The 23,662-nt window shown below is 36.8% G+C and overlaps 2 protein-coding genes and 2 long non-coding RNA genes across 5 annotated transcripts in view; 2 read left to right on the forward strand and 2 right to left on the reverse strand.

The window, feature by feature from the left end:
* The window catches only part of LOC127964884 (NACHT, LRR and PYD domains-containing protein 12-like), a 1,383,583-nt gene that overhangs the window by 408,968 nt on the left and 950,953 nt on the right, over positions 1–23,662 (reverse strand). The window lies entirely within an intron of this gene.
* LOC127964976 (uncharacterized) overlaps positions 1–23,662 on the forward strand; it is a 385,149-nt gene that overhangs the window by 48,599 nt on the left and 312,888 nt on the right. The window lies entirely within an intron of this gene.
* The window catches only part of LOC127964989 (uncharacterized), a 193,978-nt gene that overhangs the window by 3,523 nt on the left and 166,793 nt on the right, over positions 1–23,662 (forward strand). The gene's annotated exons all lie outside the window — the stretch shown is intronic.
* LOC127964906 (uncharacterized) lies at positions 3,690–9,417 on the reverse strand. Of its 2 annotated transcripts, none has more exons than XM_052565407.1 (11): positions 9,325–9,417; positions 8,160–8,392; positions 7,564–7,742; positions 6,459–6,552; positions 6,010–6,354; positions 5,809–5,926; positions 5,603–5,694; positions 5,382–5,496; positions 4,624–4,896; positions 4,322–4,483; positions 3,690–4,229 (listed from the first exon to the last, which is right to left on the reverse strand). In XM_052565407.1, exons 1-11 carry the CDS (start codon positions 9,404–9,406, stop codon positions 4,015–4,017), a joined length of 1,908 nt encoding a protein of 635 aa, XP_052421367.1. In that variant the 5' UTR covers positions 9,407–9,417; the 3' UTR covers positions 3,690–4,014. The 2 variants fall into 2 exon arrangements, with proteins under 2 accessions (XP_052421367.1, XP_052421366.1); XM_052565406.1 differs by having other exon boundaries at positions 4,307–4,483.

Genomic DNA, 23,662 nt, shown 5'->3' on the forward strand with positions numbered 1-23,662 from the left:
CTATTGTAAAACATTTCTTGAATTAAAAAAAAAACAACAATAACATACAAAAACAACAACATAATATTCGTTATATTAATGTTCTTGTCTAACGTAGTATTTGAAGATTTAAACAATACAGATAACAATAATAATAAAATACAGTTTCATGTATTTGTCTCATGTATTGTGTGCTCGTCGGCCGGCGGCAATTTGAAATGGAATGAAGACCATTCACGGCCATAGTGATTCACGGCAGAATCCAAGTATAGGTCTCTGCAGGAAAGTAATGGGAGTTACTAGATCAAGGTGTTTTTACACCATGATACATGATTGGTTTATGTAATAGTGACGTTAGGTTTAGGGGTGGGGTTGAGTAAGGGGGATCACTTAGATTGCATGATTCAGAAACACCCAGCAGTTTGAAAATACCCACATGGTGATAAACGCCCACTTTTGCTCTGCAGAGACCTAAGTTTCGCAGAATCACAGGAGTCGAACATGTCCCCCACCCCCCCACCCTCCCCCCGAAATAACGCACATGCTTTGTGACAGTTTATGTGGCGCGTCTATTATGGGAGTTGTAGTTTAAATATATTGGTATATTTCTCATAATTAGAAGTCAAAAGTGTACAATTTTGGATACACCCTGTGATTTTGGGGGATGGTGAACACACTAGTGTCATCAGATTTAAAAATGTAATCGTTAAATAGGTGAAAATAGCTTACTACCATATTTGACAGTGCTTACAGTGGTTAAACTTTGGTGACCATATCTACATGACAGTAGAGGCCCAGAGCTTTCTATAGCTGCTGGTCTTGTGTGTTTAGCACCTTCTGTTGCTGAATGACAAGCCTTCAAAGATGGACTGGGTTCAAGGTTCAGAGGTCAATATTTCAAAGCAGGAGTAATGTATCCTCTTCAGAATGAAATATGTTAATCCCCATGTTGAGACCTTTCCAATGATGTGTTTGCTATAGCACTGTTGACAATTTTGTCCTACTACAACGTTTAATTTTTTACATTTCATGGTTTGCAGATGATGGGCGATTTGGGCGATAGCCTCCTTTATTGTCCCCAGAGGGATATCTGCCTTGAGTTCAAATGCTTCACACATAACACTTGACATATTGTTTTATCATACAGCTGATCTATACTTACAATAAAAAACAACATAAACAAAGTGATATGTAGTCAGACTAAAGCCAGGGTTGCCAACTCTTATGCTTTCAGCATCAATCTCACGCTTAAGTCCAAGCGTGAGTGTCACGCCAGATGCGTGAGAGTTGGCAACCCTGCTGAAGCACGTCACACAGTAACAATCTATTGCTCATGTTTCACAAACAGTGACGAGCAACACACAACCATTTGCGTTATATCATGAAGTTATTGCACAACCAGCCTCAAACAACATTATTTAAAGTTTTAATTGAGCTACTGTAGGTCCAAATAGGGCTATAGTTTAGATATGTTACATTTAGATTGGGGTACCTATATCTTCTGCCAGAGGATAAGAACTCATACTTGGTATGGAGAATAAAGATGGATCAGACCCCATTATTTATGCTTGCCTGGAGAGACTGGTTTCTATTCCTCTCCACAATCTTCATATTAAAATACTCTGTAATGCAGCCTTGTATAATATAAAACCCTCTGATTCACCATGAGTGTTTGCTCTAAATGATTACACCCACTTTCAACATGGGCCTTCCAGCCAAAGGTATTGTCCATATACACACCAATAGGCGCAGAGCTGATGGATTGGTTCAACATTTATGACATCTGATACCTTCTGACCCATGTCACGACCCTTTCATCAGCTTGTGAAATGGTTAAATGAGATGTGTGAGTTGCCAAGTCAAGTCACCTTTATTTATATAGCACTTTAAACAAAAAAGATTGCGTCAAAGCAACTGAACCAACTCTTGTTGATGCTATATTTTTCGTCACTGTATTGAATAAATACCTGGGGTTGTTTGTTTTCTTCTTTCTGGACAATCCCAGAGTTTAAGGTCCCGTTGTAATGGTATCCTCCAGGAGGAGGACCAGCACCACCGTCCGCCGCGATGTTCCTGCGGACTCCCGCCGCTGGAAGTATAGGATTTGGAATATCTTTGTGCTCCATGGTTGGCTTTACTATGCTGATAGTGGACTGTGGGGCGCAACTCCTCACAGTCCCGATTTTATTTCAGAGTGACCTTCTCTTAGACAGGTTTCCATCCAAGGCTATGAGCCCTATCTGCCCATGCTATTTGACCCCTAGCTGGGGGCAGTGGTTGGCAGACGCCAGGGCGTATCCACACGCCGGTGGGCCTGCACGTCGTGCCTCTGGGGCCCACTGCTGCTCCGAGATCCCCTGCAGATTAGCCTGGGGTCTCGCGGCACCCAGTATCCGTGTGTGGCCACGTGGAGGCACTGCAGGAGTCTTGGTGGTAGAGAGGCTGTGTACCGGCAGGAGGAGGCTTACGCACTCGGCTCCTCTTATTCACCTCCACTAGGGGGGCTAGCCGGTGGCAGTAGCTGAAAGCAGAGAGTAGCAGGCAGGAGCAACATGCAGCACACAACATGCAACATGCACTGACAACAAGGACTTCTACGCACTACTGCACGTGACGCATCACACACACCCTGTGCAAGCACAACACACTAAGCCAGCATTAGGGGGGTGGACTCATTTAAAATAATGTAATCATCAGGTTTTAGCCAGGTTTCTGTCAAACAGAGCACATCTATATTATGATCAGTGATCATATTATTTACAGAAAGTGTTTTCGTAGAAAGGGATCTGATATTCAATAAGCCAAGCTTTATCATTTGTTTATTCGTATTGCATTTGTTTTTTATTTGTTGAACCTAAATTAAATTGTTACTCTTAACTTGGTTTGGACGTTTTTTGTATTTTCTAGTTCGGGGAACAGACACAGTCTCTATAGTGTGATATCTAGGTGAAAGAGTCTCTATGTGCTGAGAATTAACTGACCTCTGTGACGGGAGGCAGCTAGCAGACGGTCGTTTTAGTCAGTCTGTCTGCTTCCTTGTGTCTGTGTGCAGAAGGCTGAGCAAGAAGTGTGCCAAAAATTGAATAATTTAATGTGATTTTAAATCAAAGTCTCACACATAAATATGCTCATGTTTTTTTTCCCCTGTAGTCTCTGCTATTAATATTTATCAACCACAATATTAGAAAATTAAATAACATGTATGAAAAAAAAATGCTTCTGTTTGTATGGTTTATTTTTTGTTTTTCAAACAGTACAAGTTAAAACAAATGCAAATTAGTCAAACGAGCTATTAGGCTGTATTTTTAAACACTCAACTGTAGGTTTTTCATATAGTCAGGAAATGTAGTTAATTAAAGCAAATCTTGAAGTAATTCAGTGAGGCTTCCCTATTAAACATCCAAATTCTGAAAAATTTAATTGTGTGTATATAATAACCACTATTGTGTATATAATTAAGTCACATTTTCAAGTTTTGGGCCAGTTTTTGCATTTGTTGAACCTCTATGTACTTTCACTGCACATGAGAAGCAGCTGATAAAGTCCTGTCAAGGATGCTTTCAGAGACCATTTGTAGCATGAGATGATGCAAGAGTCCAACTTCAGAAAAAAAATGGGTTTGTGTGTCAAGGTAAAACTGTCAGAAAACTCAGATTTGCCACAGCAGATGACATTAGTGGAATTATGTTTATTATTATTATTATTACAATGCACATATTTACACCTTCCTGCAAACTTTTCCGCACAGTTTTGTTCTACCATAAACAGAAGATTACTATTGGAAAAACAGTTACTTAAATTAATTACATTCATTATTGTTGTAATGTCACATGTAGATATGATGAATACTATTATTCAAGCATATCTGACACACAAACAGTGTTTCCTCCATGTTGATTTGACCGTGGTGGCCCCCCACAGCAACATTTATGACCCCCTACGGTATCAGAAATAGGGCTGCATTGTTAGAGTGGGAGAAAAAATAAACAAAATAAAAAATAAAAAGGAAACTCTGCAACAAAAATGACTTAATGCTCATTTCTCACTTGAGAGCTCATCAAACTCATCTGACAATTCAGAGTCACTGTCGTATCCATCCCAATCATTCTGGAAGTCCATACTTGTTCCAGTCAAAACTTTAGCATAACAGTCTCTTGCATGCTTCATCATTCTGGTGACTTCTTGCTTCTTTCTCAAAGTTAAGCTGAGGAAACCCTTGATCCCTTCTTCATTTAGATCCCACACCTCACCTTGTAAAACAAACATTATCAGAAAAAAAAAATTCCAATGTACAGTATAGTATTTCAACGCATTACTTAATGTGTACTTTTCAATGCCTCACTGGAAAGCTGGCATGACATCTCCTTGAGTGTGTCTGCACGAGTGGAGAGAGATTTCCAATGCTTTGCCATCTCAGAAAGAACAATCTTCTTCTCCTCCTCAAGTCTCCTGATAGCCATCACAACATCAAACGCCTTCCTCTTGGTTTTCAAATCTACAGCGTCTGGGATATAGTCGTGGAAAATAAGTCAATTATAAGTATGATTATTTTTCAAAGAATTTCTGAGATAATCTGGGATAAGGCATAATTATTTTTTTGCTACTGTGAATTAAACAAAATTGTCAACAGATTTGTGTACATACCACCATGTGAAAGTTGCCATGGCCAAACTGTCTCGTCAGAGAGAATGATGTCAAAGGCGATTCTTTCTGTATCTGGAACCATACTGTTGTATTTTTCAACAACAGAGCTAAGAATGGCCTTCTCCTCTCTGATTTTGCGCCGGATCCGGGCCCGACCTTTGCTGCCATCGGTGTCTTTGTAAAGGCGCTGGGACCTTCTTTTAATGCTGGCCACCAGCACCTCTATTCTATTGATCACTGCGTCAAGATCGGCATTCTTTTGGGATGTTGTTGCTGAGAAGAAAAAAAAAAAGTGTAAACATTTCACATTTTCATGGCTGTAACTGAAACGCTATAATGAAGTCATAAGGATGATCCCTCTTTGCTTGTTTTTTCCCCCTTTATAAAAAAAAACACAGCTCCTAGAGGAAGGACATGCGAGTCTCAATCATTTCATATTTATTAGCGTGTATAGGAAGTATGTAACAGGGTACCAAAGAAAATTACAACGTAGCCAAGATGGGATCCACTAACTGCAAGAAATGTCCAAACTTCTGGACTGTGCACCATTCAGGTACTTTCAGGGTACTTTGTTTTGACATAATTTCCAGTGTGTATAGTGTATAGTACATACTAAAATTTGGCATTTTTATTGCATAAGTACATGACCAAAAAAACAGTGTATGTATGATTTCATTTTAAAACAATAATTACTTGCAGAAGCATGTCTCCCATTATTCTGCAGAACTGAGACATTGAAGTAATAGTATAACTCTCACCTTCTGCCCACTCCTTAATATCAGTGACCCAGCCCTCAACTTCAACCTGTGTCACTGCCAGCTGGATTCTCATGCTTTCCAGGTCCTGAAGTTGGCTTTCCAGACGTTTTGTGGCCTTCAAATAACAAAAAAAGGAAACGAAAGTAGAAAAATGTTATACCTACAAAAATATACAATAGAAGGTATTTACAATATAAGAAAATAACAATACTCATCTCTACCTTCTGATATCGGCAGGCAAGTGAAGTAGCCAAGTTATTAAACTTTTGCTGATTCCAGCGCATGGCCATCAATGTAAGCATGTCAGTACGTCCTACAAAAAAAATAAAATAAAAAATAAAATAAAAAAACACACCACCACATGTCCCTCACTGGCTACAATTTTCTTGTAACACTTTCAGTCTAGTGCAGTGTGTGGTTACCTTACCTGCTTTGGACATGTGCTTCGTGGTCACAGCAATCCTAGAGAGGAAGGCGTTACACTGCTCAACCTCCTCGCCAAGTGTCAATCCGGCCCCTTGCTGGTAAGCTCCACTCCATTTAACCTATTGAAGAAAATACTTAAAAGCTGCCAACATTCCTTTGCAGGTGTTTAGGGACAGTCAATGACATTGTAATGTTTTCTTACCTCGCATTTAAAATCATGGGCTTTGGCATGAAACACTGAGAGGAATGGTTTCATGCTCAGAAGGTGCTGGAGCTCCGGGCAGCTTTTTGTGACTTTGTTGAGGTAAGGCCAGTACTTGCAGGTTACATCCATGGCAAAAAAGCTTATTGGCGTATTTGCCAGCTTGTTCTGCAGGTAGAGGGGATAAGCATATATTTCTCCCCTGAACATGTTGAGAGCGGTGAGAAAAACTCCATGTCGACAGACTGCAAGCTCAAGTCCCTCCTCATCAATTTTACTTGAGGATTTCTGAGACGTTTCCCTTGCAGCTGACCACTTCCCTCCACAGACACCTCTTCCAGAGACCTACAAAATGGAAAAAGGTTGTTATAAAAAGTAAGGAATCACCCAAACAATGTCAAGATGTTATTGGTGTTTTTTTTTTTAGAAATATTATAAAACAAGTTTACATGGTTGGTGGTAGAATGAATGTAATCCACAAATCTCTCTACTTCATCATCTTTTGCAATGAAGATGCCATCAAATAAGGCTTTTTCTTCCGATCTAAATGAAAGAAAGATACACATTGACCTTCAATATGACACAGCCAAGGTTACTTTAAAGGGACAATAAGTAACTTTTTAGGTATTTTATTATCTAAAATCAATATTTTTATTCATAAATATGCCCTCAATGGTGTACAAATACCTATGCCAGTGTTTAAACTAATCCTTGTAAATGAAGAATTTATTATCTTTATATACACGGGACGGGTAGGTCGACGGATGCTTCCATGTAGTTCCGCCATCTTGCAAAACTATAATAGCAGAGAGGGACAAAAAGTACTAAGCCAACGCGTTTCCACAGCGCGTTTTCGGTCAGAGCCAGAAACGCAGGTGCAGAGCAGTGAGAGGCGCTTGAAACTGCACCGGCAAGTTTAAAAGTCTGGATTGCATTCTTATTATGGACCATACATATGCCGCGCCACAGGAGAAGAAAACATCGTCGCCAAAACAGTCAAAAATAGAACGTAAAAGGAAACGTGACCGTAGATTACAGAAAACAAGAGTTAATGCCGGGGAAGCTTTTTCTAGGTGGAAAGAGCTAATGCTGGATAAAGATTTCAAAAGAGACGCTGAAGTGGCCAGTTTTCTTCTCGACAGGTAAGTCAGTGTAACAATCTATATTACAATATTTTTTTTATATCTAACAATGCATATAATTCAGAAAATATAACGAATAAATTAGACATAACTACTAATTACAATATTTCATGTTTTCCACAGTCAGTAATTCATACTGTAACATTCGTTTGTTAGTTGTCATGTTGCAGTTTGTTTGAAATAACACACCTGTTCACCTGAAGGAAAACTCGACGAAGTGCTATTAGAAGACATCCTGTCAAAGCTTTTTGGTACATATCGCCTACCGTAGATGCAACGCGCATTTGAAAAAGCCAGGCGCTGGAGAGCAAAATTAGTTTGAATGCAAAATACAATTTCACCACTAGATGGGAGTAATTCCTACTCAGTGTCCCTTTAACAACACTGCAAATTACACACATTTTGAAAGTACCTTGCTGCATTCTTAAAGCGGTGGTGCTTGCGATTTCCATCCACAGAAACAGCAAGCATGTCTGGGGTGCATGCAGGGCAGACAAAATGCTCCTCCCTGCAGATCTTATCCACCTCAAATCTAACAGCCTCCCACTCCAAAAAACTTTTTCTGAAGCTGTCTGCTGTGATCTTCCCAATCTGTTTCAGAACAATAAAACATGCCAACATAATTCACAGTAAACTAAAGTCAGTAAGGTCAAAGGTGACGCCAAATCCTCCACCATCGAGCCTCCAAAGGCAGCTGCTCAGCCCAGTGCATCATTGGAAATCTTTTGGCTCTTTGTATGTCACGGACAGAAAACATCACAACCAAAAAATTTTTACATTTAGTGTACGAATTTAGATTTTTTTACAGAGCGGTAGTTTTTACACAAAAATTTGGAATATTAGATGACGTTCTGTCAATGTATCGTGTATAGCTAAATCACTGTGTTTTGATATCATCAACATGCTCCAATTATAATAATCAATGTGTTGATAATGTCACCATAGTCATTCTACAATACACGTTAATACTAGTACTAGTTGTTAGTGATTCCCACCACTAATACTCACACGGCCAAAGCGGAGAGTTCGTTGATCAAGCATTCTTAAAAATGCTTGGCATGACAGTCCTGGTGCTGCCATCTTCAACTCTTCATATGAATAAAACACATCTGTAGAGTCCACTGTGGAAAAGTGAAGGGTAGCAGGCCAGTAGTCATTACGGACTAAGTCATCCACTCCAGGGCTCCATGTGGTTTTGCATGCCTCGCATTTCATCTCAGGCACACTGAGATCATATCGTCCTGGAAAAATCAAGAACACATTGTATTATGCACAACTCTGACAAATTCATTGGGAACTAGAGGTCCCTCCCGCATGTCCCGACACAAAAGACTGCAGCGCGGGACAGGTTTTGAAAGCTCTATGCGGGACTGGCCGGGATGAGACAGGTGTGTTTGCTGGTGCGGGAGAAACAGATGATTCACTGCATTTCCGCAAATTAAATATTTGTGTAAAACAACATACACAAATGAGAAAGTAGTGCATGTAATTATAGTTCAGCTGGATGATATGTTAGGCAGCAATAAAAAAAAGAAGGTGTTTAAGCAGTCTAACTGACAATGTTGTTTACGTGGTTTCAATTCTTTCCTGCTGCTCTATCTGAAACTTGAAATTGAAAGCATGACAGAAGAAGTGGACACCACTGGGCTACTTCAGATGTTCTTGAATTTCTAAAGAAAAGTAGCCTACATTATAATCACCCATATAGTACAGTCATAACCAAGAAACTTAAAATCAGACATCTGGCAGTCTTTCTCAGTTGTCAAATGCATCTTTCGTGAAATAATGCAAAACTGAACATCCCTCCTGCCTATCCTGTGGTCTTTCACAGGCGGGAGATGCACATACGGTTATCGATGCGGATGGGAGCGGGACTTAAACAACACATTGCAGAACGGGACCGAATATTGCAGGAAAGGGGGGGGGGGGTGCAGGACTGAAAATCCTGCCCAGCGCAGACCACTATAGGGAACGTTTGAATAGAAATAGATAAGCAGTTTTTTTTTATTCAAATAGGACAATGGAAAATGTCAGGAAGCAAGTGGGAGAGCCCTATGGGGTGGAATCAGGTTAAAGTCCAACCCAGGTCCCTATGGGCACTTTGCCCAGAATGTGATATGGACACTAGAGCCACTTGATCTGGAATGTTCCCTTAAGTTCATCTTATTCTTACCATTCATTGTAACCACAGCAACAACTTTTCCTGTGTTGACACTCAACGATCCTGGAGAACAACTACATATTTTTTTGGGCATCTCCAACGGCACAATACACACTGAAAGACACATCATATGCAGGGATTAAAGACATGCATCGTACTATGTACTAACTCGGAAGTATTCTGTAATCCTTTTTTTTAATAAATGATTTAAAAAGCTTTAAAGATAAAGTGTGTTTCAGAGAAAGTACTCAAAAGATTCCTGAGAGGCCTATTATACTGTAAAGTTATTTAAATAAACTGAGAATGGGACTAGGGCTGCACAATATATAATTGCGCTTTTTCTGACAGATAAAGCGATTACCATTTCCAATATGATTTTTGAATGTGAATGATTTGATTTAGTTCAATATTCCAAATGTCTCTTTAATTTGTGCCACCTCTGATAGGTAAGCACAGCCAGTGTACAAGACTAACACCCACTGACTGACTGAAGTTCGCCAATCAGAATTTTTGTACCCTTTACGCACTACGCAGACCCACCAACCAGAAGTTGCACAGTCAAGGAGGATGACGTGAATATACAAGTCAAATGTCACAAATGTACCTAAGCATGATCACAATCAGCACAGAAAAATGGTTGTGGTCTGCAGTCACGACAACGGACAGCAGCTGGACTGATGCCACATTGTTGGCAGATCTGAGTTGTCACATTTTCTTGTGCTACCATGGTATTCACCAGACAGGCTCTTTCTTTCCCCCACCTCTCTGAGAGGAGACTTTTTCGAGTAGACCAGTCTGAAGAGGCCCGTGGTGGTGCTGGTGCCGTTTCCTGATCATCCAAGTCATCACCCTGTGAGTGGTTTAGCTCTTCAAGGAAAGTCTCTGTTAAAATAGTACATCATATTTAAAAAAATAATTTCTACACTATCAAAGTATGTAACATGGATGTTGTCGGTTATCCTGTTGCAAAAACATGTAATTTACATTCTAATTATTAGAATCTGTAAACAAAATGAACTGATAGCGACAAAAAAAGAACATACCAACAGTGTCAGGAGGACAGTAGCTGTCCAACATTCTAGGATGAGCACCAGCCTTACGACTGTAGCTGTGACTAGCTGTAGCAGAAAATAAAACCTAAATCAACCTTTACAGCATTACAATTCCAAAGATTTTGACAAGCTCATTTTATTCCACACAATGATACAAACTTTTATTAGCCCAATTACGTTGTCTATACCCCTTTGGTGAGTATGTCATAAAAACTGCATATCTCATACCAGACACATGACTGATTCATGTATTCAATCCCAAGAGGTAAAACAATCTACATCTCCATTTTAGATATATGTGAACAATCACAGGAGTTCTCCTTTAAGTAATATAACTGAAAAATAAAACTGACCCATTTGGTTTCGGGATGACCTTGGTCTGTCATAGACAACATTTCCATCACTGTCTCTCTTCAACCACCTGACAGGTTGATGGCTGGTGGATGGTGCTGCCTCCTGTTCTCCCGACATCTTATTAATGAAATCATCCAAGCTCTGGAGTTCATAATTTTATTCAGAATGTTCAACAAGCTCATCAAGCTCATCAAGGACCTGTTCGAAATTGGAATGGTCACTCATGACGAACAAGGACAAACAAAACAACACTAAAGGGATAGGGGGAAGAGCAAATGAGCAAGAACCACGGAGAACTAGACGGACTAACAACAATTAAATAGACAAACGTGGCTCTTAAAAGTGCCTTTGTTTTTGCTTTTTAATGAAACAGAAGTTTTAAAATAAATGATGAAGGAACAAGGGGACCTGTTGAGAGAAGGGAAAGATAATACATTCAGATTTGAAGATCATGCTACATACAAATACATATATACTGAAAAACTGAAAGGTTTAAGAACTTGAGAAAATGTTGGTCAAGTTTGCCCATGGTTTGGGATGTGGCGGGGAGGTCTGTGGGTGCTTATAGTATTAGGCCAGAATACTGTAGGGCTGGGTGTTGCCTGAAAACTCACAATACAATAGCTCAAAAGGGATGGACTGATCTTTACAATCATGGCTGATATTGATACCAACCATTCAAAATGCCAGTTTGGCTGATAATCAGTGCCATTTTTTTTAATATGTTTTATAAGTTATTAATTCTACTTTTGTACTAACAAGGAAAAATATTTCTTTAACTGGTTTATTTCCTTTTCCCTGTGATAATTTTACTGTATATAAATGGGCACAAAACCCTTGGCAAAGAAAGAGCAACGACATACAACCACAAGAAGAATCCCAACGCAGAAATACATTATAGCTGCTGTAACACGTTATGTCTCATGAAAATCTTACATTCTCTTATGATTGTACCTTACATGATTATATGCGACAAAAAATTAACTTGAATTCAATTAGCTAACTTTGCTAGCCTGCACATTTGGTACAGAAAGCCATTTTTTTTAGAATGTTTTCCATTATTTATCGTCATAAGATATGGCCACCTTAAAAAATGTAAAGTTCCTAAACACAACTTCTTGTCCTGATTCAACAGTTTTGATGTGTAAATGTAAGAATAGTATCGATCTTTATTAATTAAGCCTTCTAACATTACTTTTCTTACCGAGTGGAAAATCGCAATGGACCTTGGGATCGCCCATACGGTGACGTCAGCGTTATTAATTTAGAGGATTTAATAATAATAATAATAATAATAATAATAATAAAAAGATTAATTGAACACAATCGTAGCATTTATATGCATTTATTAAAATCAACAAACCTCTGATAAAAATACGTTGTCCTGATTCAACAGTTTTGATGTGTAAATGTAAGAATAGTATCGATCTTTATTAATTAAGCCTTCTAACATTACTTTACTTACCGAGTGGAAAATCGCAATGGACCTTGGGATCGCCCATAAGGTGACGTCAGCGTTATTAATTTAGAGGATTTAATAATAATAATAATAATAATAATAATAATAATAAAAAGATTAATTGAACACAATCGTAGCATTTATATGCATTTATTAAAATCAACAAACCTCTGATAAAAATACGTTATCCAGCATGCTATAGTTAAAGCGGTGTCCTACCAATGATTACTTGCACGCGCCTTGGAGCGTTGTTGTTAAACTCACCTTTTAATGCTGTTTTACCTGCAGTCGAGCGTTGCTTTGGTCAAACTCATCTCTGAATGCCGTTTTCCCTGCAAGTGAGCGTTGTTAAACTCACCGCTGAACGCGCTAAACCTTTGCGGGCGCTTTGATATCAGATTGCGAGGCTTTTTAAACATCAAAAACCCGCCATTTGGGGGCCGCCATTTGACTCACCTTGGCATAGATCATTTTTTGTAACCTGTTCCTTTTTATTTTTATTTATTGTAGTCTAGATCCATACGAGGCAGACAATGGGTTGTGGTGTGCTGAAACAAGACGTCAAATTTCAACGCTGTTTAGTTCCATAGAAGTCTATCGGACTACCCCCCACGTTGAAAAAAGACGTCAAAGGTATACCCAGTGCGTCAAAAAAGTGACGCCAGATCCCTTGACCATGCGTCAGACATTTGACGAGTAGCGAGTGAGACTGTGTTGGTGTGACGTACACTTTCTGTAAACTGAGCCAAACATTTTCACTGATTTAGGGTAGAGTAAGAATATTTACAGTATTGTGCAAGTTAGTTCATACTTGGATATAATTTTATATGCAATATTACCTTTTCTTTTCATCATCATCTTTAAGAGTTGATGATCATTTCTGTTCAACTTTATTTCTCAGTTGATGAATCCATCCACAATTCATAAAACACAACACATGCAACTTCCTGTCATTGAAATCATTTAAAAATCAAATCGACAGGTTAGAAAAAAAAGCCTCAGGCCCAAATATTCAGTTATCACTAATGAACTGTTTGACAAACACTTCTTGCTTCGAAGTACAGATCTGAATTAAAAAAAAAAAATCACAGACAGTCCCCGCCCTGCTGAAAAAAACAATAGAAACCATTACAGAAATTCTAATGGTTTCCATTACAAAACCATTACAAACCATCAGCAATTAACCATTTAAACCATTACCAAATGGTTTCCATTACGTAGTGTGTTTTGGGCATATTCCATTAGGATTTATTGGTTTGTATTGGTTTCCATTACAAGTTTGTATTGGTCACGATTTGCACATAATGGTTTCCATCACAGTTTTGTATTGGTTCTGATGGTTCCATTACAAGTTTGTATTGGTCTTTATTAAAACAAATTTAATGGTTTCTGTTGGTTTTGTATTGGTTCTGATGGTTCCATTACAAGTTTGTATTGGTCTTTATTAAAACAAATTTAATGGTTTCCATTGGTTTTGTAATGTTTCTGATGGTTCCATTACAAGTTTGTATTGGTCTCTATTAAAACAAATGTAATGGTTTCTGTTGGTTTTGTAATGGTTCTGATGGTTCCATTACAAGTTTGTATTGGTCTTTATTAAAACAAATTTAATGGTTTCTGTTGGTTTTGTAATGGTTCCATTACAAGTTTGTATTGGTCTTTATTAAAACAAATTTAATGGTTTCCGTTGGTTTTGTAATGGTTCTGATGGTTTCATTGCAAGTTTGTACTGGTCTTTATTTGCATATATTTAATAGTTTCCGTTGCAGTTTTATATTGGTTCTGATTTGAAATGTTTAACTGATAGCTGGTAATTAGGCCATTAATTAATATAAGTAAATAATTTAAATTATTAATACAAACTGTACACAGGTTTTGTCAAGAATATAATGTTTTTATTTATTTAAACTTCATACCAACCTTTCAATAGCAAACAGTTCAGGTTGTTTTGCAAAGAATTAAGAATATGCACCTAAAATCAAAATTATTCACAGAATACTCAACATAGCTGGAATTAACACAAAACCTTGACATTACATTTTATTTTAATTATTGTTATTCATTAATGCATTATAGAAATGCAGGAACTATGAACTGTTTTTGTGGCTTGTAGCTGTCTCAGACCTGCAAAAAAAAAAAAAGAAAAAAAAAAGGACAATTCATTAGGACAATGTACCACATTACCAGTATGTGAGATTATCCATACATATATTTATATGGCAGTCTCAAAAAAGTTATTGATTTTTCTTTCATGCCTAAAATCATTAGGATTTTAAAAAAGAAAATGTTCCATGAATATATTTTGTAAATTCCCTACCATAAATGTATCAACTTAATTTTTTATTAATAAAATGCTTTGCTCTAGATTTGAAATATTTTTCACAATATTTAGATTTTTTAGCACCATCAGATTCCAGATTTTCAAATAGTTGTATCTCAGACAAATATTGTCCTCCTAACAAACCATACATCAATGGAAAACTTATTTAGTATTATTATTGAAATAAAAATCTAAAAAATAAAATAAAAACAATTACCCTTGTAACTGGTTTTGTGGTCCAGTTTCACAAATAGGCTTGAATAATTACATTATCTACTTTTTATGGTACATAGTCTCTATTCACTTCGAGTCATATAAGAGGTTGTAGCACACTTACCACTGACAGTTTTATCTGGTTTATGTCACTGATCTCCTCAGCCAGGTATTTCCGTACACTTAGGAGGCGTTTATTTCCTATAAGGTGTGGCCTTTTTTCTTCAGCTTCTGAGACAGACACTCTTGTTTTGAACACACACACACATACACACACACGCACACACACACACACACGCACACACATAAACAAAAATTGAAATTCAAGAACTGATGGACTAATCTCAGACTTTAAATCTGACCACTCTCAAGTGGAAATTAAGTAGCATATGTGACCTGTGCTGGCAACACAATGAGCAAAAATCAGTTGAGGTTTTTTTTCTCATTAAAAAGTCCTTCAAAATGATGTATAACTGTATATATATAAACAAAAATGACTGAGCTACACCCGTTTGAAGTTGAAAGAGTTGGCAAAGTCAACTCTTTTCTATTTTCTAAAGGTTCCAAACCGAAATCACTGAGCAACATTGCATCTTTTCCTGCAGTTCTTTTCTTAATAATAATTCACTTTTTTATTTTACAACCGAACAAAAGCATTCAAGTAAGAAAAACTAATAATCAAATGTAAAATCCCTTTATTCATTACAAATAAATTAATTATTAAAACTATAAAAGCAGTTCAATTAGTCATTCTGTGTATACAGGTGCTTGTCATATAATTAGAATATCATAATTTCAATTCAAAAAGTGAAACTTGTATATTATATTCATTCATTACACACAGACTGATATATTTATTTATATCTGACAACTAAGGAAAATCCCAAATTCATTATCTTAGAAAATTAGAGTATAACTTAAGACCAATACAAAGAAAGGATTTTTAGAAATCTTGGCCAACTGAAAAGTATGAACATGAAAAGTATGAGCATGTGCAGCACTCAATACTTAGTTGAGGCTCCTTTCCCCTGAATGACTGCAGCAGTGCGGTGTGGCATGGAGTCGATCAGTCTGTGGCACTGCTCAGGTGTTATGAGAGCCCAGGTGTCTCTGATAGTGACCTTCAGCTCTTCTGTATTCTTGGGTCTGATATATCACTACTCAGCAGCAGTACAGTCCTTTTTGAAGCGAGACACTTCTGGTTCTGTCTGTTGTTCAAGAGTGGCTTGACACAAGGAATGCGAAGCTGAAACCCATGTCTTGTATACGTCTGTGTGTAGTGGTTCTTGAAGCACTGACTCCAGCTGCAGTCCACTCTTTGTGAATCTCCCCCACATTTTTGAATGGGTTTTGTTTCACAATCCTCTCCAGGGTGCAGTTATCCCTATTGCTTCTACACTTATTTTCTACTACATCTTTTCCTTCCCTTCTCCTCTCTATTAATGTGCTTGGACGCAGAGCTCTGTGAACAGCCAGCCTCTTTAGCAATGACCTTTTGTGTCTTCCCCTCCTTGTGCAAAGTGTCAGTGGTCGTCTTTTGGACAACGGTCAAGTCAGCAGTCTTCCCCATGATTGTGTAGCCTACAGAACGAGACTGAGAGACCATTTAAAGGATTTGCAGTTGTTTTGAGTTAATTAGCTGATTAGAGTGTGGCACCAGGTCTCTTCAATATTGAACCTTTTCACAATATTCAAATTTTCTGGGATACTGAATTTGGGATTTTCCTTAGTTGTCAGTTATAAACATCCAAATTAAAAGAAATAAAGATTTGGAATATATCAGTCTGTGTGTAATGAATGAATATAATATACAAGTTTCACTTTTTGAATGGAATTAGTGAAATCAACTTTTTGATGATATTTTAATTATATGACCAGCACCTGTATTTATCAGAATATATATATATAACTGTAATTTGAATGTCGGATTGAAATGAACACTGTTATTAGAGTAGTTAATTGTTAGCATAAGTGCGGCTAATAATAATAATTAAAAAAAATAACAATTAGCATGTTTTTGTGTTTTGCTTTGGTACTGAAATTGGTACTGTGACAACACTAATAGTTAGACCTCGATTAATGTGTTCAGGTGCACTGCAGGTTGGAGCAAAACTCTGCATGTAAGTGGACCTTAAGAGACAATGTTGAGATCTCCTGCAATATGTTCTGAACATGCACTATAAAGAGACAGAATGACTTACAACACTGGTGTCCAGTTCTGGGCTGGAGGACCACCGTTCTGCAGAGTTTCTGCTGATCCTTGATCAGCTGCTCAGGTCTGCTTAACTGGGGTTGGAGCTAAACTCTGAAACAAGAGAAGACAACCAATATTATGAAGTTAAAAAAAAAATTGATTCAGAAATATGCACAACGTTTGAAAATGCACAAAGATGAGAAGAAAGTTATGTGTTTAATGAGAACTTTCCACTGAAGAATAAGAAGCAATATTAAGTCACAGATGCATTTTTATTAATTCTTATTAATATTGTTTAAATATGTTACAGTAACCTTGTGCTTTATCAATGATTTTCAGTCTCTGAAATAGAAAAGATCTATCAGTGCTGAATGGGATCATACATACATCATATGTAATGATATTTAACAAGCGTTCTAACACTGTGTCGTCACTGGACAGCACAACAAAATACAACAGAGCCTTTTATAATCAGTGATGTTCTCTACACTCGATGCGGCACGAAACAACAAATCACAGACGGTGATCTGATGCCTTTTCCTATTTATGATGTACTGACACAAAGTTTAAATGATTTTTAACAGTCACTTTGGTGTGAGAGTGTGTAGCTTGGAGATAGAGATCTTTTTATGTTTCTGAAATAAGTCTCATGTACACTAAGAAAACTGCATTTATTTGATCATAAATAAAAATGGTAATGTTGTGAAATATTAGTACAATTTCAAATAACTGCTTTATATGTAAATATTTTGTACAATTTTATTCTTGTTTTCACAAAGCATGATTTCTGAAGGATTTTGTGACACTGGAGACTGATGCTGAAAATTCAGCTTTGATCACTTATTAAAACAAACTTAAATAGAAAATAGTTATTAAAAAAATGGTAATTTCACAATTTAACTGTATTTTAATCAAATAAATGCAGCAGTGGTGAGCATAAAAGATGTCTTTGAAATACATGACAAATCTGACCCTTACATTTTTGAATGGTGTATGTTTGACGAATTGCTTACTATTCATGGTTCATAATGTCTAAAAATGTTCTTCGACAGGAGATATGACTCTAGAGCACAGCCATCAGCATGGAAGAACCTAGGAACATAAGCACTGTCACAGAGACAACAATATTTATTATACAATGCCAGGTATAAGGCATATACTATTATATAGCAGAGGTGAAATGCAGAAAAGAAAAATAATAATTCACAGAATATATAATTTATATAATCATTTACAATAAATATATATATATTTTAGTTTTACTTATTTAGTAATGCTCCTACAGCGTGGACATCAAAATGTGTATGTTTTCATCCTCTCTGTCAGCAGCTCCCTTCAGAAATGTTAAAATCAGGAACTTCTCCTGCATCATAGAAGTTTTTTCTGGCACTTCTGAAATCACAGAACAAGTTTGTATTTATGTGTTTACCATGAAAGATCAAAACCTGAAGGTTTCAGTCCATTTTCACGCTCTATGTAAGTGATGTAACTTTATCCGGTTACGTTAGTGCACATTTTAGGATTAAACAGTGGATACTTTTAAGGTTAAATTAATTCGGTTAAGTTACTTCCATTCATCCATTGATATATATGGAGAGAGAGAGAGAGAGACAGAGAGAGAGAGAGAGAGAGCGAGCTCATCTACACACAAGATGACATTAAAAGCCCAAACTTAATAAACAATAGCTCATGTCTATCGTTACCTCTTGTATTTAGCCTTACCATAATTTACATGAAATAAAGTGTCAGGAACACTTTAATGTACTATTTGTGTAATTTAACAGACTAAACTTACCTAAAAAAAAAGTGAAACCACATTGAGTGTCAGCGATCAGCTGCTTGACGGTTGGGCTGCCGCCTCGTTTCCATGGTGACGTCCTCCGCTCCAGTTCTGCGCGCGCGCACATTACAGCACGTGGAAGTCACGCAGAATTTCACTGTTATTTCACATCTATTTTTGGGCTAAATTTGGACCAAATCCGACAGACAAAACAAAGACCAACTTTTCAAGTCAATTTTGAAGGCCATTAAGAGTCGAGTTGATTTAAAAAAAAATTTAAAAAAAAATTTAAAAAAAAAAAAATTAAATGAATTAAAAATAACCTTTCCAAATGACGTATGGTGGCAATCCAAGACAATACATACCACCAATAGAAGAAAGCAATTTACCAATAGAGACCCACAGGGACCATTACTGTGACCATTACAACCAACATAATTCCCATTATAACCATTAAAACCATTACAAATTTTGTAATAGTTTCTATTGTTTGTGTGTTCATTTTTTTTTTTTCAGCAGTAGCCTACCCACTAAGACCATTACAGTTTTCCAAAGAAACCACTACATTTATTGGAGTCATAATGGTTTCTACTGGTGTCCAGTAGATACCACTAGAAGTTTCTAAAGGTGTTCTATTGGTCCTTAATGGTATCCAATAGACAATACACGCCACCAATAGAAGAAAGCAAATTACCAATAGAGACCCACAGAGACCATTACAGTGTCCATTAAAACCATTAGAATTCCAATAAGAACCATTAAAACCATTACAAATTCTGTAATGGTTTCTATTGTTTTTTTCAGCAGGGCGGAGTCTCAATCTGAATCAACGGAGTCGCGAACATGCTCCGAAGTGCCGATCTGAATCAACCGAGTCGCGAACATGCTCCGAAGTGTCGATCTGAATCAACCGAGACGCGAACATGCTCCGAAGTGCCGATCTTAATCAACCGAGTCGCGAACATGCTCCGAAGTGTCGATCTGAATCAACCGAGTCGCGAACAGGCTCCGAAGTCCCGATCTGAAAACTTCGACCAAAGAATGTAAAAAATAACTCTATTTCTCTAATAACTCTACAACTCTATGAAAGACTCAGACCACGTATCTAAAAATAAATCGCTATAGTAAAAGAGAAATAATAAGAGGAGTGAAGTTTCCTACCGTTCTGCTGTGTTTGGTCCTCACGCGCGTCTGACGCTCCGCGGCGCGTCTCAGCCCCATCACAGGCGCGTTTACAGCGCTAAATTAATCATCTTTGCTAATTATTATACATTTACTTCATTGTCAGCTTCAGGTAATTCCTTTATTATTGTTCATTGAATTGTTTGATACAAAAATGGTTGTATTTCAGTAATAATTCAAAATTATCCAAATAAAATATATAAAATAATGGTTTATATTTTAATATCCTTTAAAATATTATTTATTACTGTGATGTGCAGCTGTATTTTCAGCATCATTCCTCCAGTCTTCAGTGTCACATGATCTTCAGAAATCAGTCTAATATGATGATTTATTATTAGAATTATTAATAGTTGTGATGCCAAATATTATTTTGGAATCTGCGATACTTTTTTCCGGATTCTTCAATGTATATATATTTTTTTAAACAACAGCGTTTATTCAAAATATAAATCTCTTCTAACAATATTAATCTTTGATTTCACTTCTTATCAATTTAATACATCCTAAAAGAGTTATAAACTTTTGAACTCTATTGTTTATTGTTAGAAAAGACTTCTGTTTTAAATAAATGCTCTTCTTTTTAACATTTCATTCATCAAAGAATCCTGTAAGAAGTATCACAGTTTCAGCAGCACAACTCTGATAATAAATCATCATATTATTCTGATTTGTGAAGATCATGTGACACTGAAGACTGGAGGAATGATGCTGACAATCACAGAAATAAAATAGATTTTAATGTATATTAAAATAAAAAAGTTGTTTTACTTCATAATAATATTTCACTTTTTTCCTGTATTTTTGATCAAATAAATGCAGTTTTGACGAGTAAACTCCAACAACAACAACAACAACACATAAAAAATCAATCTGATCCCAAACTCTGACCGGTGTGTGTGTGTGTGTGTGTTTGTGTATAGCACTTACACACTAATCCCCAAAAGAATAAAGATGTTAAATACTCATCTGAGGAGAAAACTATGTTGCATAATAATGAAAGGATGTGTGACGTACACTTTCTGTAAACTGAGCCAAACATTTTCACTGATTTAGGGTAGAGTAAGAATATTTAAAGTATTGCGCAAGTTAGTTCATACTTGGATATAATTTTATATGCAATATTACCTTTTCTTTTCATCATCATCTTTAAGAGTTCATGATCATTTCTGTTCAACTTTATTTCTCAGTTGATAAATCCATCCACAGTTCATAAAACACAACACATGCAACTTCCTGTCATTGAAATCATTTAAAAATCAAATCGACAGCTTAGAAAAAAAAAGCCTCAGGCCCAAATATTCAGTTATCACTAATGAACTGATTGACAAACACTTCTTGCTTCGAAGTACAGATCTGAATTAAAAAAAAAAAAAAAAAAAAATCACAAACAGTCCCCGGAGTCTCAATCTGAATCAACGGAGTCGCGAACATGCTCCGAAGTGCCGATCTGAATCAACCGAGTCGCGACAATGCTCCGAAGTGCCGATCTGAATCAACCGAGTCGCGAACATGCTCCGAAGTGTCGATCTGAATCAACCGAGACGCAAACATGCTCCGAAGTGCCGATCTGAATCAACCGAGTTGCGAACATGCTCCGAATTACCGATCTAAATCAACCGAGTCGCGAACATGCTCCGAAGTGCCGATCTGAATCAACCGAGTCGCGAACAGGCTCCGAAGTCCCGATCTGAAAACTTCGACCAAAGAATGTAAAAAATAACTGTATTTCTCTAATAACTCTACAACTCTATGAAAGACTCAGACCACGTATCTAAAAATAAATCGCTATAGTAAAAGAGAAATAATAAGAGGAGTGAAGTTTCCTACCGTTCTGCTGTGTTTGGTCCTCACGCGGGTCTGACGCTCCGCGGCGCGTCTCCGCCCCCCACACGCGCGTTTACAGCGCTAAATTAATCATCTTTGCTAATTATTATACATTTACTTCATTGTCAGCTTCAGGTAATTCATTTATTATTGTTCAATGAACTGTTTGATACAAAAAAGGTTGTATTTCAGTAGTAATTCAAAATTATCAAAATAAAATATATAAAATAATGGTTTATATTTTAATATCCTTTAAAATATAATTTATTTCTGTGATGTGCAGCTGTATTTTCAGCATCATTCCTCCAGTCTTCAGTGTCACATGATCTTCAGAAATCAGTCTAATATGATGATTTATTATTAGAATTATTAATAGTTGTGATGCCAAATATTATTTTGGAATCTGCGATACTTTTTTCCGGATTCTTCGATGTATATATATTTTTTTAAAGAACAGCGTTTATTCAAAATATAAATCTCTTCTAACAATATTAATCTTTGATTTCACTTCTTATCAATTTAACATCCTAAAAGAGTTATAAACTTTTGAACTATATTGTTTATTGTTAGAAAAGACTTCTATTTTAAATAAATGCTCTTCTTTTTAACATTTCATTCATCAAAGAATCCTGAAAGAAGTATCACAGTTTCAGCAGCACAACTCTGATAATAAATCATCATATTATTCTGATTTGTGAAGATCATGTGACACTGAAGACTGGAGGAATGATGCTGACAATCACAGAAATAAAATAGATTTTAATGTATATTAAAATAAAAAAGTTGTTTTACTTCATAATAATATTTCAAATTTGTTTTGACAAACACTTCTTGCTTCGAAGTACAGATCTGAATTTAAAAAAAAAAAAAAAAAAAAAAAAAATCACAAACAGTCCCCGGAGTCTCAATCTGAATCAACCGAGACGCGAACATGCTTCGAAGTGCCGATCTGAATCAACTGAGTGCCGATCTGAATCAACCGAGTCGCGAACATGCTCCGAAGTGTCGATCTGAATCAACCGAGACGCGAACATGCTCCGAAGTGTCGATCTGAATCAACCGAGACGCGAACATGCTCCGAAGTGCCGATCTGAATCAACCGAGTCGCAAACATGCTCCGAAGTGCCGATCTAAATCAACCGAGTCGCGAACATGCTCCGAAGTGCCGATCTGAATCAACCGAGTCGCGAACAGGCTCCGAAGTCCCGATCTGAAAACTTCGACCAAAGAATGTGTTGGGGATTGCCCCACTGAATGCTGGTTAATATTTATTGACCGCTGCAGAACTCTTGTCAAGGAGTCGGAGTCATCATATTTATTTGATGATTTATTGCACAAGATGTGAACTAACACACATGTTTCTGAAATAAATAAAACAACAGATATAAATACTCATTGTTCACATATTACCAATAACTCAACATATAACAAACTCTATAATAAACAACTGTGAAATGCGCTGATATATAGAATATTAACTGAGAAATGTATCAGCAATATATCTGTGAGAATAGTCTGCTTAGTAAAATTACAAACATCGAAATATAAAATATATATAGAAATGAGAATGTATTATTAATACAGAAGTTAGTAATAATAGCTGCTGGAAGGTATTATCCCCATGAAATGTCACTTCAATGTAATAAAATTGTAAACATGAACAATGCACGCTGCGATGCTAGCGGGCTAAACCGCTCGTTAAACAGGATCAAATTACACTCAAAAAGATCGCTAAACATCAATAACATCAATAACATCATAAACACTGTTAAAGTTAGCACTTTCTCTTGCACATAAACACTGCACCTGAGTGAGAGCGCGCGGCGGGTCTGCCGTGCTGAAGCAACAGTGAATAACCGGTCACGTTACAACCGCACATACTATGAATCCTGCACTACGTTATTTACGCAAGTCATTACTGAAACATAACGCAGATCGCAACTCTTAAACTTAAAAAGGAAAGAATTCA

Source organism: Carassius gibelio, chromosome B9, assembly GCF_023724105.1.
Source record: "Carassius gibelio isolate Cgi1373 ecotype wild population from Czech Republic chromosome B9, carGib1.2-hapl.c, whole genome shotgun sequence".
Classification (NCBI taxonomy): Eukaryota; Metazoa; Chordata; class Actinopteri; order Cypriniformes; family Cyprinidae; genus Carassius; species Carassius gibelio.